Raw genomic sequence first — 16673 nt, 5'->3', positions numbered from 1 at the left:
GAGAAGAATTTTAAAAAAATGTTTTCAAGTCATACATTTCTTTTATTATGAGAATAATAAACTCTCTCCTAACGAACCGTCTGACCCCTCCTGGAGGTCAAGCTGGAGCAATTCAATCAGATTCTGTACTTTACTTTGACTAGGCCACCCTAAAACATGAATTGTACTGTTTTTTCTGAGGTGAACTTGCTGGAAGTCCGGTCGGACCTTCTCCTGCTGCAGAGCAGAACTCATGGATCCATTTAGTTCTGCTGGTTCTGAAGCAGCCCACATCACCACACCGCCACCACCAGGCGGGTCGTTCTGGTTCTGGAGTCTTGTGTTCAGATCCAACTGGACCAACTTCAGTCCACAGAATATTTTCCCAGAAGTCTTTGTGTTTTTTGGGTCATCAGTGGAGTTAAATTATGACCTTTAAATCAGAAACAGGAAACAGAAATAGTTCTGTAGAACCCGGATCGTTCCATGAAAACAATAAATCCAGAATATTCCTGACCGACGTTTGAAGAATCAAACGTTTATATTTACGGCTCAGGACTCCGTGAAATTAATCTGCCTCATATCCCCACAAATCCACAGATGACCCAGATTCTTCAGGGGTTCACAGTAAAACCGGCCCCAACGGCCCGGGTCGGGCCGGTTCTGCCGGGTTGACCATACAAGAACATGAGCCTGATAACAGAACATAGGAAAAATCATCAAAACATGAGACAAAATGAGCAAAACGAGAAACAAAAAATATTTTTTAGCTTGTGCTGCTGGACAGAAAAACGAGAAAAAATTTAAGTCTCATTTTATAAAAACCAAGAAATGTTTTCAGATGACCAACCTGCAGAACCAGGACCAGAACCAGGACCAGGACCAGGACCAGAACCAGAACCAGGACCAGGACCAGGACCAGGACCAGGACCAGGACCAGTGAGGATAAATCAAGGACTGTACTAATTCTGTGTAGATCTGATCGTTTCTCTCTGAACGAGTTGAGATTCTCAGAATCTGAAAACGTCCAAAAACCACAAAACACTTAAAAAAAAATCGATTTTTGAAAAATTGAAATTAGACTGATTTGATAAACACAGAAAGTGTTCACACCCTTCAACCTTTCCTTTGTTCCAAAACTCTCAGAGATTTTAGTGAAACTTTATGAGACAAAGTGAAACACGTTTCAGGGAAATCTGAAAAGTGTGGCATGCATTTTAGTCGGACTCCCTTCGTTCTTCACTGATGACAGAATGTCTCCTGCAGTTGGTTCTGAACATGAATGTTAATATTTGGGTCCAGTGTGGAGAACAGAAACATCCCGCAGCACGTGTCCGCCTGCGCGCGCTCTCTGGAGGCTAATCCTCTCCCCGCGCGCCCGGAAAAGCTCCTTCTCGTGCAGATTAAACTGAGCCACGCTTCGGCCATCTGTTCCTGCAGAACCGGCAGCTTCCTCTGATGGTTCTGGACGGGTCCAGGCCATGCAGCACCGCCGCGGACTGCGCCACGCAAAGAAAAACTGCGCCGCAGACAAACTCCCAGTCGGAGGAAATCAGCCATGGAGCTAAAACACATCTATTTATTTAAAATAAAAACGTTTAGATATTAAAATCAGGTTATAATCTTCCCATCTGTCTGTCGGCTGAACTTTATTCCGTTTCTGTTCCTTAAACTCTGTCAGACATTTAACTGGGATTTTGTTGGGAAACACCGAGAAACACATTAAAATCATAATCCTTCTGTTTCAGAATCATTTCCAAAGGTCAAACTTCTAGAGAGGAACTGTTTACTTAAAATTAAATTTAAATTTCCCATCAAACCTGCAGCAGCTTCCTGGTGGATCAACATCTTTACAAAGTCACATTTTCATTGGTGAAAATTACAAGTTTGGTTTAAATGATTGTTTATAGTTTAGCAAAGAGCCTCGTGAAGGAAGAAGATGCAGCGTGGAGCCGCTAGGGGGCGCCGTGGGCCAGCAATACTGGAAACTTTGAAGGTGTAAAGAGAAAAAGTGAGATTTAAGAAAAAAACAATAATAACACAAAGGGAAAAAAATTAAAGTAAAATAATTTGGATTAACTGGAGAAAAAAAATACTAGTAAAGAGTTGAGGGAGAAAATGACTGACTGGTTTCCTAAGAATCATGTTGATTCTGTGACTGCTAAATAAAATGATTTGTTTTATGAGATTATCAAACACTTTTATTACAACTGATAAAAACAACAAACTAATTAATGAGACAAAAACAAGTGGGTGCATGAAATAAATGATAAATGAAACATGGCTTCAAATAAAGCAGAACCGAGAAACAAGATGTGGAACAAAATGAAAGAGAGAAAAAAACTTTTAAAATGATAAAATACAAAATGAAACATGGAAATTATGAAGAAAACAAACTGGAGGAGATTCATGTTCAACAGACCAAACTGATCCAGATCAAAGCTTCAAACTAAATATGATAAAAAAGAAGAAGAAGAATCCAAACTGGATTATTTTAATCTGGTCCAAAGAATCAGAAACAAAACAAAACGAGGTGCATGTGATGAATGTCTGGATTTAAAAATTATCTGTTATGAAAATATGGAACCAAAAGAACAAAATATCTGATCAAATAAACCGAGACTCAGTCAATAGATGATCGATTAATTTCACAACAAAATATCATTTTACAAGAAAAACAGATTTAAATAATCGATCAGATTCACTAATCAGATCCTAAAACTGATCAGAATGGAAAGAATCATCTGATCCAGTCCTTCCTTATGAACAAGCATGTGGCGACAGTGGGCAGGAAACCAGAACCAGAACCAGAACCTGGCAGCCATCTGTGATCAGACAGTGATAGGAAACGGGTCGGAGAACAGACGATGACCCGGTTAGGATTCTGAGTATGAAGAAACATAAAAACACGAATAAATAAATAATAAAGTTTTTATTGTAATTTTATTCAGCCAGATGAAAACAGATGTCTTACTGGAGTCTGGCTGTTGAAACAAATATACCAACTCAATAATAAATGAGACAAAATTAAAACCGAATTAAGTTGTTGAAACTAATTGATTAAATCAACAACTATAAAATAAAACCAAAGTTTCAATCAAAACTCCAAAAACAATTTGGTTCCAAATCAGGAGAAACTCCAGCAGAGAGATGGAAACAGAAAAACTTCCCATAAAACCTTTTTATTGTTGCTTTTATTGTCTGTTGCTTTTATTGCTGTGAAGCTCGCGCACACCGAACAGACGGACTTCCTGGTTGAGCGTGCGCTGACGCTGCGTGTGCGTCGGTTGCTCGCCGCAGCCTGATCTTTGGGTTTTTCTGCGCCGTTTCTCTCTGCGCTGAAAGGTCAGTGGAGGAGTTGGCTCCAAAATATCTCTACATGTTTGCGGACATGCGCAGTGGGGAGATGCCATATTGAAACGGTGGCAGCGGCGGCAGCAGCTGAGAGAGGAGGAGGGGGGGTCTGCGGAGGACAAACCGGGACAGGTAAGACAGGTGAGGGCCCCGGCCCGCTTCCCGACGCCTCTTTACCTCCGTGGGTTCCGGTTTGCGCTGCGTGGACGCGGCGGACCCACGCAGCGAGTTCTTTCCTCCTCCTGCTGCTTTTAGACGCTCTCGGAGTGAGTCGGTGTGTTTCTGCAGGAGGAAGAAGCGATAAACTAGTTTCTGCGGGACTCTTCCTGCCCCCAGACCCGCAGCGGACCCCGCAAACCGGTAAAAAATATTTCATTTTATTTTCCACGCTGAGAAAAAACAGGAAATTAAATAAAAACCGAATCCCGTGGGGTTTAAGTTGAATTCCCTCGCGATGTAAAAATGGTTTCTTGGTGTGTTTTTGTCGATGACGCGACTCGCGGGACATTTTTCTTCGTCAGCCGTGAGAGAAATAAGTCCGTGGGAAAGCACCGGACAGTGTGGAAATGTCACGGCAGTCTCAACATGGCGGGCTGTGAGCTGGTCGAGTGGAAGAGCTGAAAACTGCCTCCGAAAATCTTTGAAGGAGGAAAAAACCGAACGGCGGCTCCGACCGGCTCCGGTTCGGTTTCTTTTGATGGACACACGCGAGATTTAATCAATTAAATCCGAAGTGCGCGTGGGGCAGCTCCGTGGGAGTTTTTTTCCGCTGCAGTTTTTCAGTGTGCAAAGTCTAAGAGCTGCAGGGCGGCTGGTTCCACCCAGCCTCATCTTCCTCTGAGCGCGCCGCGTTTCCTCTTTCACTTTTCTCCCAAAACGCTCTTTCATCGTGGCACGCGGCGGGGGCCGCGGGGAGCCGTCACGCAACACCCCACGCAAACCCCACGCACTCCGAGAGCATCCAGAATATTTCTGGCTGGGAGTTCTGGTCATTTTTCCAGAAGATTCCTGCTCCAGATTCAACGGCGGAAGCAAAAAAAAAAAAAAAAAAAAAAAAAAAAAAACAACAAAAAACCCGAAAACAAAGATTTGAGCAGAAAATCGGGCTGAATATTTATTTATCCGCTTCTGAAGCTCTTATTTCTGATTTTTCTGAGTTATGCTGAAGGATGCGCCAATTTATCCAGGATCAGCTCTGATTGGTCAAAAACTCAATAATCCCATTTTTTCTCAGATGAACATTTAAAAACTTAGTTTCTAAAAGTGTTTTTGGGCTGCAGTTCATCTTATGGACTTATTTACATTAATTTTACTTAATTCTTTTGCTTTTGCTATGACAACTTACTTTTTTGTGTTCATTTAACTCAAAACTTACAAATCTTTATCCCAAAGGAACTTTTCCCTTTGACCTAAAACAATTGAGTTCAATGCCAGTTTTGTCTGACCAACTCAATTTATTATGATCATCCAACTCAATTTGCTAAGTTTTTATAACTTAATTCATAAGGGGGTTTAACATGACAAATTTAAGTCATTCTTACTCAAATCATTTATTTTTTTTTTACTTTGACTTTACTTGAAATAATTAAGTTCAATACCATGTTTGTGTCCCTCGTCTGACACCATGACTCAGGACAGATCCCCAGTAAGTGACTGTGGCTCTGTGGGTAGAGTAGTTGCCTTGTGATCGGAAGGTTGACGGTTCAATTCCAGCTTCCTCCTCTCATATGTTAATCTGTCCCCAGGAACTTAATCCCAAGTTGCCCACCGATCTGAGCATTAAATAAATGTGTGAATATGTGCTTTCAGTGGTCAAAAGTGTTATTTAAGTTTTTATTTACCGTTTTTGAAGTAAACTAAATGATTTGAGTAAGACTGACTTAACAAATTGAGTTGGATGATTATAATATATTAATTCGTTAAACTTAATAAATTAAGTTGGGTAAACTTAATTGAATTGATTGTTACCTACAGAAGCAATTCAGTTAAGTTGGTTCAACTATTTTCTTTTTAGAGTGTACATTTTCCTGAATGGTTGCTCAATTAACTAATCATTTAGAGTCAGTTTTGTTTAAAATAAAAAATAAAATAAAAAAAACACCCAAAGTTTTTATTTTTGGTTTGAAAGATCAGAAAATCGTTTGAAAACTGAATATTTTTATTGATCTCATCAGAAGCAGCCTGAACTTCATTAAACCTGCAGAACTGTAAAGGTTTCAGCTTCTGGTTCCGTTTTTCATATATTTTCAGTTTTTCCTGTGGAAATGTTCCGATGTGGAGAAGGAAGACGAGGAAAAACCGGCAGGTTTTAGATGAAAAGTGAAAATCTCAACAGATTATTCAGAGTCCAGTTTGGTTTAAAATCACCCAAAAGGTTTTTGACAGATCAGATCTTTAGTCCTGTGATTCTGTTGGCTCTCATCGGATCGTTTGTGTCGATCCATTCAGAACCAGAACCAGAAACGTTTCTGGACGGGTCAGGAACAGCAGAACCTAGCCGGCGGTAAGCCAGGCCTGCAGTGGGAGTTAATCTCCTAATCCCTCGTTAAATCTGTGGTGGATGGCAGAAGGGCGGCACGTGGCGCCCGGCGCCCATCTGGGCCCAATCAGTTAAAAACTCTCAATCTGAGGCGGCGGGGCCTCCAGCCGTCCGCTCAGATTAACGGCAGCGGCCGCTTAATCCGCCCGAGCCAGCAGCCATTATCTGGAAACCAGACCTGGAAACCAAACATCCTTAAAATCCAGAGAAAACCAGAAGGAGCTGCCCAGTGCAGACTGGGTGATTCTTTACGAGATTGTAATGAAATGTGTGAGCAGCAGGGGGCGCTCCACAGGGTCACGGAGGAAAACTGGGAATGAGGCTGGAAAACTCCGTAAACATCCCGTCCATCAATAAAATGTTGGACCAAATCTCATGCAGGTGAATCATGTCTGAGAGTTTCAGCCAAAACCTGAAGCGCTGAAAATGATTAATCGTGATTAATCATTTATTACAATAATTATCAACTAATTTAGTAATCAATTAATTTGTAACTGGAGGCTCAAAAAGGCCATTTGGCGGAAAAAACCCAGCAAAAATTACAAAATATAAACATTTTGAATTTAAGATGAAAACTTTTTGTCTGTAAATATAATTTAACCAAAACTTCTGAAGTTGTAAAGTTTTAGTTTCATCTTCATCTGTTTCAGATTCACTGAAGGAAAATTATTAAATTTTAGGCCAAAAAAGTTTATTTTCTTATTTAAAAAAGAAATGTAACTATTTGTTTATTTGCATCTTTTAATGTATTTCTATAATTGTACGAAAAGGTTTAAGAGTGAAAATGAAAATTCTGTATATGTCGATTTTTAAGTGATTAATTGGTTAATGAAATAAAACAAAATTGGTACATTATGCAGATTTTCATTGAACCACTTAAAACTTTGCATACAACATTAGAAACACATTGAAATATTCTAATAAACCAGTAGTTAAATCATGTTAAAATAAGAAAATAAACATTTAATATAACAACATTCCTGTAGTGAATCTGAACCAGAAGAAGATAAAACTAAAACTAACAGTCTGAGTGTTATTGTTTCAACAAAATACCATTTTTAAGTCTCCAGTTAATGATTGATTATTAAATTAGTTGACGATTATTTCAGTAATCTAATGGTGATCAGATTCACGTCAGAATTAATATCTGGACTGTTTTTGTTCAGTTTTCTTAAAATCTCTCCTGGATTTCTCTCCATCAGCTCTGAAGCAGCTTCCATTAGCTGGAAAACAGCCTCAGCATAATGCTGCCACCACCATGATGGGGACGGTGTGTTCAGGGCCAGCTGAACAAAATCCAGATAAAAATACTGAAAAACATGGAAGATACTGAAGTGTTTTTAAAAAATGAACAAACTCTTCAGAAGGAGAGGTGTCATGTGAGCCACGTTAGTCCAGTGTATTTACACAACGGGATCTGTGTGTGTGTGTGTGTGTGTGTGTGTGTGTGTGTGTGTGTGGAGACTGTCAGCCTTTGTACAGCTCTGCACACACTCCCTCTGAGCCCAAACAGCAGCCGAGTGTTTCCATTTATCCGGGTTTTTGCGATCTGTCTGGTTTTCCTCCCAGAACACTGCTAACTGCTAGCAGGTTTAGGCTAACTGCTAGCAGGTTTAGGCTAACAGCCAGCAGGTTTAGGCTAACAGCCAGCAGGTTTAGGCTAACAGCCAGCAGGTTTAGGCTAACAGCTTGCAGGTTTATGCTAACAGCCAGCAAGTTTAGGCTAATGGCTAGCAGGTTTAGGCTAACAGCCAGCAGCTGCGACATGAATGACCTCAGTTGGTTGCAGAGCTGCTCTTATGAAGCCGCCATCTCTGACTCGCCGCCTCTCTGGTTCATTCGGATAAATATTTTATAAGATTGTTGCGTGCAGACGTCAGGCAGACGTTACGCTGCAGACGCTGCAGATGCTGCAGACGCTGCAGATGCTGCAATTACAGGCTGATAAATAACTGCAGAGTTTAGACAAACTTCCTCTTTAATGTCTGCAGGATTTTTGCTTTGCATCTTTTTGATTTTATTCTAAACAAACTGGAAATTCTCCTTTTATGCCTGCTGAGTGCTTTTAGTCAACCTTTTGTCATTTTATTTATTTTCCATTTGCTGTTTCGCTCCTGATTTGTCCGACTGAACAGATTAATCATGTTGGACCGACGCTGTGAAGCTGTTGGTGTTTCATGTGTTGCTCTGGTTGTGAAATAATTAATAAACGATCAATGTAGATGTATTAGATTTATCTGAATGCTTTTTTTCCATCTGTATCCATACAAGAAATACAAGATACAAACATTCATACAAAAAGTAAGAAAATTAAAACAATTAAAATCTGTAGAAGTCAGAAAAAGGTTTTTTAAGAGGTTTATATCAAAATGCTAATTTGGTAAAAAATTGTTTGTAGTATCTGTGGAAGAACCTGTCGTCTGAACTTTTGTCCTGCAGGTCTGATCGGGACGTGAAGCAATGCTCTGAGGCAGGACTGAAGCACAGAGTTCAAAGGTCGAAGCGGCAGGATGCAGACAGGCGCTCAGGATCAGCCGACCAATGGGAAGGAGGAACAGGTGACCACAGGTGAGATGAGTAACTGCAGGAGGCCAGGACCGTTTTTCTGTCTGCAATCAGCGACGGCTTCACTTCAGCTGGATTTTATTCATCAGGAGCCATTTTCAACAGTTTCTGAACAAATCTGAAAAGTGTGGCATGCATCTGCATTTAGCCAAACTGAGTCAGAACTTTGCAGCCGCTCTGACCGCCTGCAGACTGTCCCAACGCTTCCCACAGAATTTACTTGATGTTAGAAAGTGTTGAAATTCAGAGGTTTCCTGAACGCCTCACCACCTGCCGCCGTTACACAACACTAAACTGAGCATGGCAGACACCAACATTTAATTAATAATCAACTTTTATGCACCAAAGAAAAGTCATCCTGATGCAGGCGGCAAACTCCAAAAACAAATATTCAGAAATAAAAGTTTTTGTTTTTCCTCTTGGCTCAGTGTTTTATCAGCTCGACTTTTCTAACAAACCAACAGAAAACCTGCAGCGGCTGGAAATTACTACCAGAATGTTAACGAAACTATTTAAATATTCCTCAGGCTGTGACAAAAACAACATAGATCATAATTATAAAGGAAGGAAAATATTTTTTAATTGTGGTTAAATTCAGTTTGCAGCAGCAGAAACACGATTAAATGTTTTTTCTCTCATTTGTGGCTCAGTGGTTGGAAGAGAAAAAAATGAAAGAAAATGTTTTAATCTCTGAAACTTGTTTTTAAAGGTTTAGAAACTCCTGAATATTTGCTTCATGTGATGTTAAGTAAAGGAATAATCTGTGTTATCGCTGAGCTGCGGTGTGTTCGTGTTGCGTTCAGGTGCCGAGTCCATGGAGGAAGAGTTCATGTGGGAGGAGTACCTGGAGGAGACGGGAGCCACCGCCGCCCCGCACACCATCTTCAGACATGTACGCCGCCGCCGCCGCGCTCTTTCTGCTTGACCTCGTGACCTTTAGCTGTTTGCAAACTATTTTCCAAGTGAAGTTGCATTTAGTGACTTTCTCTGTTCAACACAGTCCCGTTCTTCAGCTCAGTTGGATTTCTAAGTGGTGATTATTAGTTTTTTTAAATAGTTTAAAAAGATAAAACACTGTTTTTGTACACTTTAGCACAAAAAATATTCATAAAATGTTAAATAGAATCTGTTATTGCATTTCTATGATCTGGCTCCACACCAACATCCAATAATTCCTGCAAAACAAACATTTAGTTTGAGTAGAAATGCAGTGAAATTGGTGTCACTGCGTTTCCATAGCAACCACCAGACTCCAGCTGGTTTCGTGGTCTGGATTTTAAAAGGTGTGTTGGTGTTTCAGCAGTGGAGGAGACGCAGTCGGTCCTGATGCTGAGTAAGCTGCGTGGTGATTGGCTCTCTGTGGGCGAGGGGGCGGGGCTAAACGACTTACTGGGAATCTCAGTGAAGAGCTGCCCTCGTTCTTCTCTCTGCTTGAAACAATGATGACTCCTGGGCACACACACACACACACACACACACACACACACACACACACTCACACTCTGGCCGTAACCCCGGCAGACTGCGAGCGGCTGGTTGTCGGCGCTGCAGCAGGAAGTCGCCTGTATTGTTTATTTCTGAGATGTTTGTTTCATTCAGGCTGAACTTCCTGTTGGCTGCTGATGGATTCGGTTTTCCTTTTTCTCTGGCCGACGGTTTTAAAACACAATCAAACTATTTTCAGTAGAATCTGTTTAACTCTCGTTCTTCCATTTTCAACTGACAAAACTCATGAATGAAAAATGATTGTGTTGTTAGTTTTGTTTGCTGTTTCTCTCATTTCACCAAATTTAATTTTAATATTTAATTTCTCAGGTTTCCAGAAATGTAAAAGTTCAGGTTAAGTCACAAAAAATGATTTTTTAAAAACAACTTTCTAAAGAAAATTGTTGAACTATTCCATAATTTCACTCTTATTTTACAAAAGTCATAATTCTTATTATTTTAATAACTGATTAAGTGTTTCAGCCCTAAACAATATGTGGATGTATTTCTGTCAGATATTAACACCAACTTTTCTGTTATAGTTTAATAATTTATCATAATTAATGCGTTATTCTGCGGTTTTCTCTAACGCAATATCTTATTTTTATTGAATGCCTAAAACACTTTAAGTAATAAATATCCACCAGTTTTGTGTTTTCCTGTTTAGCTGTAAATCAGCAGCAGTTTGTTTCAGGCGACTTCCTCTCGCTGCTGCCCCCTGCAGGTGGAGGTCAGCCTGCAGAGCAGCTTCCAGCCTGGCATGAAGCTGGAGGTGGCCAGTAAGAGCAGCCCAGAGACCTACTGGGTGGCCACCATCATCACCACCTGCGGCCAGCTGCTGCTGCTGCGCTACAGCGGCTACGGTGACGACCGCAGGGCCGACTTCTGGTGCGACGTGATGACGGCCGAGCTGCACCCGGTGGGCTGGTGCGCCCAGAACCACAAGACGCTGACGCCTCCAGAAGGTAGGGCCACCCGCTGGCTCCTCACATAGTGGCTGCTGGTTTCTGATGAATAAGTCGCCTTCATGGATGGATGCAGATCAGCTGGCGTGACGCCACCTGTCAGTTAGCTAGCATGCTGGTGATCTACTCGCCAATCGGCCGTCGCCCGTTATCTGGAGGAACCGAACCTCCGTCAGCATGGCCGGGGTTCGTCGTCGCTGACGCGCTGCGGTCAGAGAAATTCAGAGGAAAATAATAGGATGAAGGTCACAGCCGTTACCCGGAGCGTTTAGAGGACAGAACATGATTTATTACATTTCCAAAACCCAAACAGACTCTGGAATAATGCAGTAAATGGCTAAAGTTCTGCAGCCGACCTCATGTTCAGACCTCCACATGTTCCTCTGTATGAAGGTAGAAAACATCCCATCTTATGTCATTACAACCCTTATTGGTGGTCAAATCAAAGATCAGTAACTGAGGATAGCTAAGCTTGATTTTCTGTGTGTAGACTGGAATGGTAGCTATGACAGCATGAAAACATGCTGCAGATTTTTATGCTATTGCTTATTTTTAAGAATTTTGCTGAAGCCGGAATCATTGATGTGATTATTCACCAGTTTCTGCTCAGCGTTCACATCCAGTGAGACTTTGTTCTCCTCATTCCTCCTCTGGCTGAGAGAATGTTGGCTTCATCGTTGGTTTGACCCGATGTTGGAGAATTCATCGGCTCTGCCTCAGTGTCGGCCGATGGGCCAAACGTGACTCAGGAAAACGTCTGATAACGGATCGCGTTCCTCCACCACGACGCCGTCTGAGCTCAGACAGGAGCCGCTGGTTCTCCATCAGTTCTGACAAGTTCTGCTTTCAGTTCAGCTGATGTAAGAGGTCAAAGGTCAACATATTAGGAGTTCATTAAACCCCCGACCAGGCTGCATGAAGGCAACAGCTATTGATTAATTAGAACATTAATTATCAGAACAATTGATAAAAAGCTAGTTTTTCAGGTCCGGTTGTTCAGCCAGCGGTTCTGGTTCTGGTTCTGGTTCTGGTCTCGGCTGAATTTGTTAAATAAATGGTCTGCCTGGTGATCGTGATCTAGTAATTATTTTAGTTATAAATCATATTATTGATTATTTTCACTTCACTGAATGTTTGAATCTGCAGCTAAAATCCATCAACATGACAGAAGCTGAACATCAATACAGAGCAAAGACCATTAATTATTGATTACCTGATTAGTAACTGGATGTCAAAGGTGACTAATAGGAGATTTTTTTACAAAATGTTAAAGTTGTGACTAGATGAGTTTTGATTTAAATGTAAAATGTTGATATTTTTGTCCAGTTCCAGTGATTGGCCTTTTCCAGGCTCAGTATTCCAGTTATCGATTAATCGATCAGTTTGATCTGGTTTGGCTGCGATTTTAACTCCTGGATGAAATCAGACCAACTTTTAAAACTGTAGAAACTTTTTAATCCGTTTAAAACAAACCTGAACATCGACTCTGAATTCCTGTTTCTACACAACGTAAAAAAATTATTATAAATTATTATTATTATTATGAAATTATTGTTTTTAAAATACCTCGTATTATAAATTTATCTTCTGGTGTGTGTGTGTGTGTGTGTGTGTGTGTGTGTGACAGCTTACACCTGTGTTAATCTGTTTCCGTCTCATTTTGTTCTTTCACTTCTCAGAGAACTTTTACCTGAGAACAGGTAAGCTGCTCCAGCTGCATGCTTCCTCCTCCTCCTCTTCCTCACTGCTCTCCTCTTCCTGCATGCTCTGTAGGCGAGTGCTGAGCGAGTGTCTTAGCTGAGATAACACACACACACACACCCACACACACGCTGCTGTACAGCGGCGATAAAGCGAGGAGGTTCAGACAGAAACATGGAGCTCTGATAAAAAATAAAGTAAAAACAAACGGCTTCCTGTCTGAAGGTCATCAGTCCAACAGCCGGAGATCGTCCAATCAGATTGCTTGATTCCAGTTTGAGCTGGATTTTGCAGCTTCTCATTGGACCATTTAAAATGAGGATTTTAAAATATTAAGCAAGTATTAAGGTGAATTATTCTTTGGATTTCTTTTTGTGTTTTTGTTCTCAGCTATCTCTCATTTTTATACCCATAATGCATCAGTTTGGTCAGAGACGCAGTCAGAACAGAAAACGTGACGTTTCTGTTCTCCAGACTCGCTGAAACATGGTTTTTATTTTGAAGCTGTTTATTTCACTTTGGGACTCAAATGGATCCAGAAGTCAAACAAAACATAAATGAATATTAATAACTCAGTAGAAATCACCGTAAAATATTCTTTATGTGTCTAGAAATTCAGACTTTCATGTAAAATAACAAACATCTGTAAATAAAAAACTTGCAGATAATCAGAGACCTTAAACAAATGATTCTGTTTTACGACAAATTCCTTCATAATTAGTATTTAATGGCAGTAAAAAGAGCTGAGGAAAGTTTTCACCCCTTTCCAGATTTAATTTGGTTTTACATTTTTGTCTCACTTCAATTTTTCAAGTCAAAAAATTATTTTAGTATCAAAGAAAATCTGAGAAAACATTCAAAGCTGATAATTTAATTAAAAATAAAAATCTATCCAGGTGGGAGGAGGATCAAAAATAAATAATTTCTACTCAAGTAAAATTAAGAAATAGTTGTTCAAGACTAAAATAAAGTAACTGAATGCAGCGTGATGCATTCAGGGCACTGCGCAGCGTGATGCATTCAGGGCGCGGCGTGATGTGTTCAGGGAACGTTAGGAGGGAGAAGGCGGTCGGTCTGAACTTTTCTCTACAAACGCGCCTTGCTCTCCGGTCTAACTCGCTCACTCATTCATCAGAACCAGCCAATCAGGTTGAGGCGCCGCTGCAGCGTTAGACTCATCGCCTCGGCTCCCTCAGAAACTCAGACCCCTTTCATTTAGTAAAATATTTTCTGGAACAAACAAGAACAGACGTGTGTGAGTGTGTGTGTGTGTGTGTGTGTGTGTGTGTGTGTGTGTGTGTGTGCGTGCGTGCGTGCTTGTGTGTGCGTGTGTTTCTTTTCACTTCAGGCTAAACAAATTTAGCTAATTATTCATAAATTGTGTTGATCTGCTTCCTGTTCAGAGCGACGAACCAGGAAGTTGATTTGTGCCTGGAAACAACAGAGAAATTAAACTGTTTTTATTCACATTTAAGCAATAAATCATGTTTTGTGTCATAAAGAATTCAACATTTAGCTGCTGTTTGAGTTGATTTTATTTCCATAAACTTTGTGAAAACATTTCCTGTTTGTGAGGAAGAATCTTTGATTATCAAATTTCTGCATAAACACAGAAATTATTCCACATATGTCAAATATTGATTTTTTAATTTCATTCATTCAAACTTTATTATAAAATTATAATTATCTGAAAAACAAGAATCTGAAATAAGACTGAAATGATTAATCGCAATAAATAAATTATTGAAATAATTAACTAATGTTAACTGAGTGAACGGACCATTTGCTGAAATATTAAACCAAAACTACAAAATGCAAACATTTTTCATTAAAAAGGAAAACAACTTTGTCTGTTCATCTGTTCAGTCAGAACTCGACCAGACGCAGTTTTAGCTTCACCTGGTTCTGTATAAAACATCCTACTAATCAACATTTGTATCCAGTTATTAATCAACTAATCAATAATTAAACCCCATTGTGACAATAACTAAACATTTTTTTTAACAGTTATCATAATAAATGATAAACGATGTGATAAATGCTCATCCTCAGCCTTAGAATGATTTCCATGATCGAAATTTATTGATGCAGTCATAAGAAATAACCAGATTACTCAGTGGGATGTGAAGAGGTTTCACTCACGTCAGAATGATAGATGCTTGAAACTGAAAGTTTATCAACTTTGAGATTAACTCAGGTAATATTTTATTAAAAAGCTGTAATATTTTATTCTCAGATTATCTTAGGTGGAAATGAAATGGGAGGTGAGCCGGTCCTGATGCAGCAGAACACTGTGAAATCCTCTGCTCTCATCCAGATGCTCTTCAAACCTCCTGCGCAACAAACACAACAGGAAACTGCAGATTTTCACACATTTCTGTGGATTTTCTGAACATTTTATTTAAAAACATGCAAAGTGTTTCAGAAGCAGATCTTCCATAGGTTGTGTGGAGGATGAGATGCTCAAGCTGCGGTTTGCACATCTTCACTGTGAGAATTGATCTGTTTATTTCAGATTAGACCATCTTTAATTTCAGCAGCTTTGCTGTGAGCAGATAATCTGGACAGGATCTGTAAAAATAGTTCTTCTATTTCTGAACGAGTCTCTGCAGGTGGAGAGAAAATAAAGTTCCTACTAACCAGCAGAACATTACCATCAGGAAAACCAGCTGCTTGTTAATCAACTTATTGATTCATTTAACTGAAATAATTTAGTTTAAAATCCTGATTTGAGTCGACGTCAAACTGGAACCAAACGAAGAAACTTCTCTGAATTTATCACCAATAAGCGTTAAATGTCAGAGTGTGAAAACACAACTGCTGCTTTTTAAAAGCCACAACTTCTCACTTGATGATTACATCACACACACACACACACACACACACACACACAGAGAAACACACACACACACACAGCCACAGCAGTTCCAGTAAATTTCACACGAACAAAAACAAAGTGAGAAAAAGACGGGAAGAGTCTGCAAACAGAAACGGTTACCCAAACCTGAAAATAAAGACACTTACGGGCCGGGCCTGTGGTTCTGGATCTGGTTCTGATCCTGGTTCTGATCCTGGTTCTGGTTCTGATCCTGGTTCTGGATCTGGTTCTGATCCTGGTTCTGAATCTGGTTCTGATTCTGGATCTGGTTCTGATCCTGGTTCTGGATCTGTTTCTGATCCTGGTTCTGATCCTGGTTCTGGTTCTGGATCTGGTTCTGATCCTGGCTCTGGATCTGGTTCTGATCCTGGTTCTGATCCGGAACAGTCTAGTTCTTCTCTCTGGTTGTGAACAAAGTTGTCAGCTGGACAGGAAGTAAATGTATTCTGTTCATTTCAGATCCGGTTTGGATCGATCCGATTGGGTTTTTCCTGGTTCTGTATGCAGAACCGAAAACAGAACCTTTTATTTTGGTAGGAATTAAAACTCCTGATGATCCGCCGGTACTAAAGATGATTCAAGTCATATAACTTTTAAAATCATAAGATTAAAAAATAAAAATGTAAATAAATGATGACAATTAATAAAATTATGAATTTCTAAAGGTGTTGTTTAAAACAAACAAATATTTTTGCTTTTTTATTCTGGACAGATTAAAAAATCAGCCATAAACTCAACGAATCAGAATCAGTTTTATTGGCCCATTTTGTTTTCACAAATAAGGAATTTGGTTCAGTTTCACTTTACAAACATCCCAAACATAAAGTCTCAAATTTAACAGTAAATTGTTTTCATGTTCGACTGTCGGTGGAAAATGTTTGTTTTTTGGGAATGTTTCTGAGTTTCTGAGTAAAACATTTCCTCTCAGATTATCAGATCGTTTTCTGAGGAAAAAATAATCTGTAAAACATTTTGGTTGCGTGACGCAGAACGGCCGCGTTTAATAACATCCAGTAAGAGACGGAGAGCAGGAAGCAAATATCAGGAAGCAGAACGGAGGCGGCTTGGCTCCCGATGAAAGACGGCCGCAGGAAAGCTGCAGGAAACCTGCAGAAAAAAATCTAAAAACATTAAGGAAACATGCAGGAAAAATCTAAAAACATTCAGGAAACCTGCAGAAAAAAATCTAAAAACATTCAGGAAACAT

The 16673-nt window shown here is 40.0% G+C and overlaps 1 protein-coding gene across 8 annotated transcripts in view; it reads left to right on the top strand.

Annotated features, from left to right (window-relative positions):
• The first annotated feature begins 3197 nt into the window (after positions 1-3197).
• sfmbt2 (Scm like with four mbt domains 2) overlaps positions 3198-16673 on the top strand; it is a 33821-nt gene continuing 20345 nt past the window's right edge. For 2 of the 8 annotated variants that reach the window (XM_015043376.1, XM_015043370.1), the window contains exons 1-5: positions 3481-3693; positions 8312-8440; positions 9241-9329; positions 10647-10887; positions 12567-12587. In XM_015043376.1, the coding sequence (XP_014898862.1) occupies positions 8383-8440; positions 9241-9329; positions 10647-10887; positions 12567-12587 (409 nt within the window). In that variant the 5' untranslated portion in view covers positions 3481-3693; positions 8312-8382. The other 6 variants (XM_015043373.1, XM_015043372.1, XM_015043374.1 and 3 more) reach the window with 6 other exon arrangements.

Source organism: Poecilia latipinna, unplaced genomic scaffold (assembly GCF_001443285.1).
Source record: "Poecilia latipinna isolate Pla-1442-1.1 unplaced genomic scaffold, P_latipinna-1.0 Scaffold628, whole genome shotgun sequence".
Lineage (NCBI taxonomy): Eukaryota > Metazoa > Chordata > Actinopteri > Cyprinodontiformes > Poeciliidae > Poecilia > Poecilia latipinna.
The sequence above is the reverse complement of the archived record's forward strand: the minus strand, read 5'-3'. Positions and strand labels throughout refer to the sequence as shown.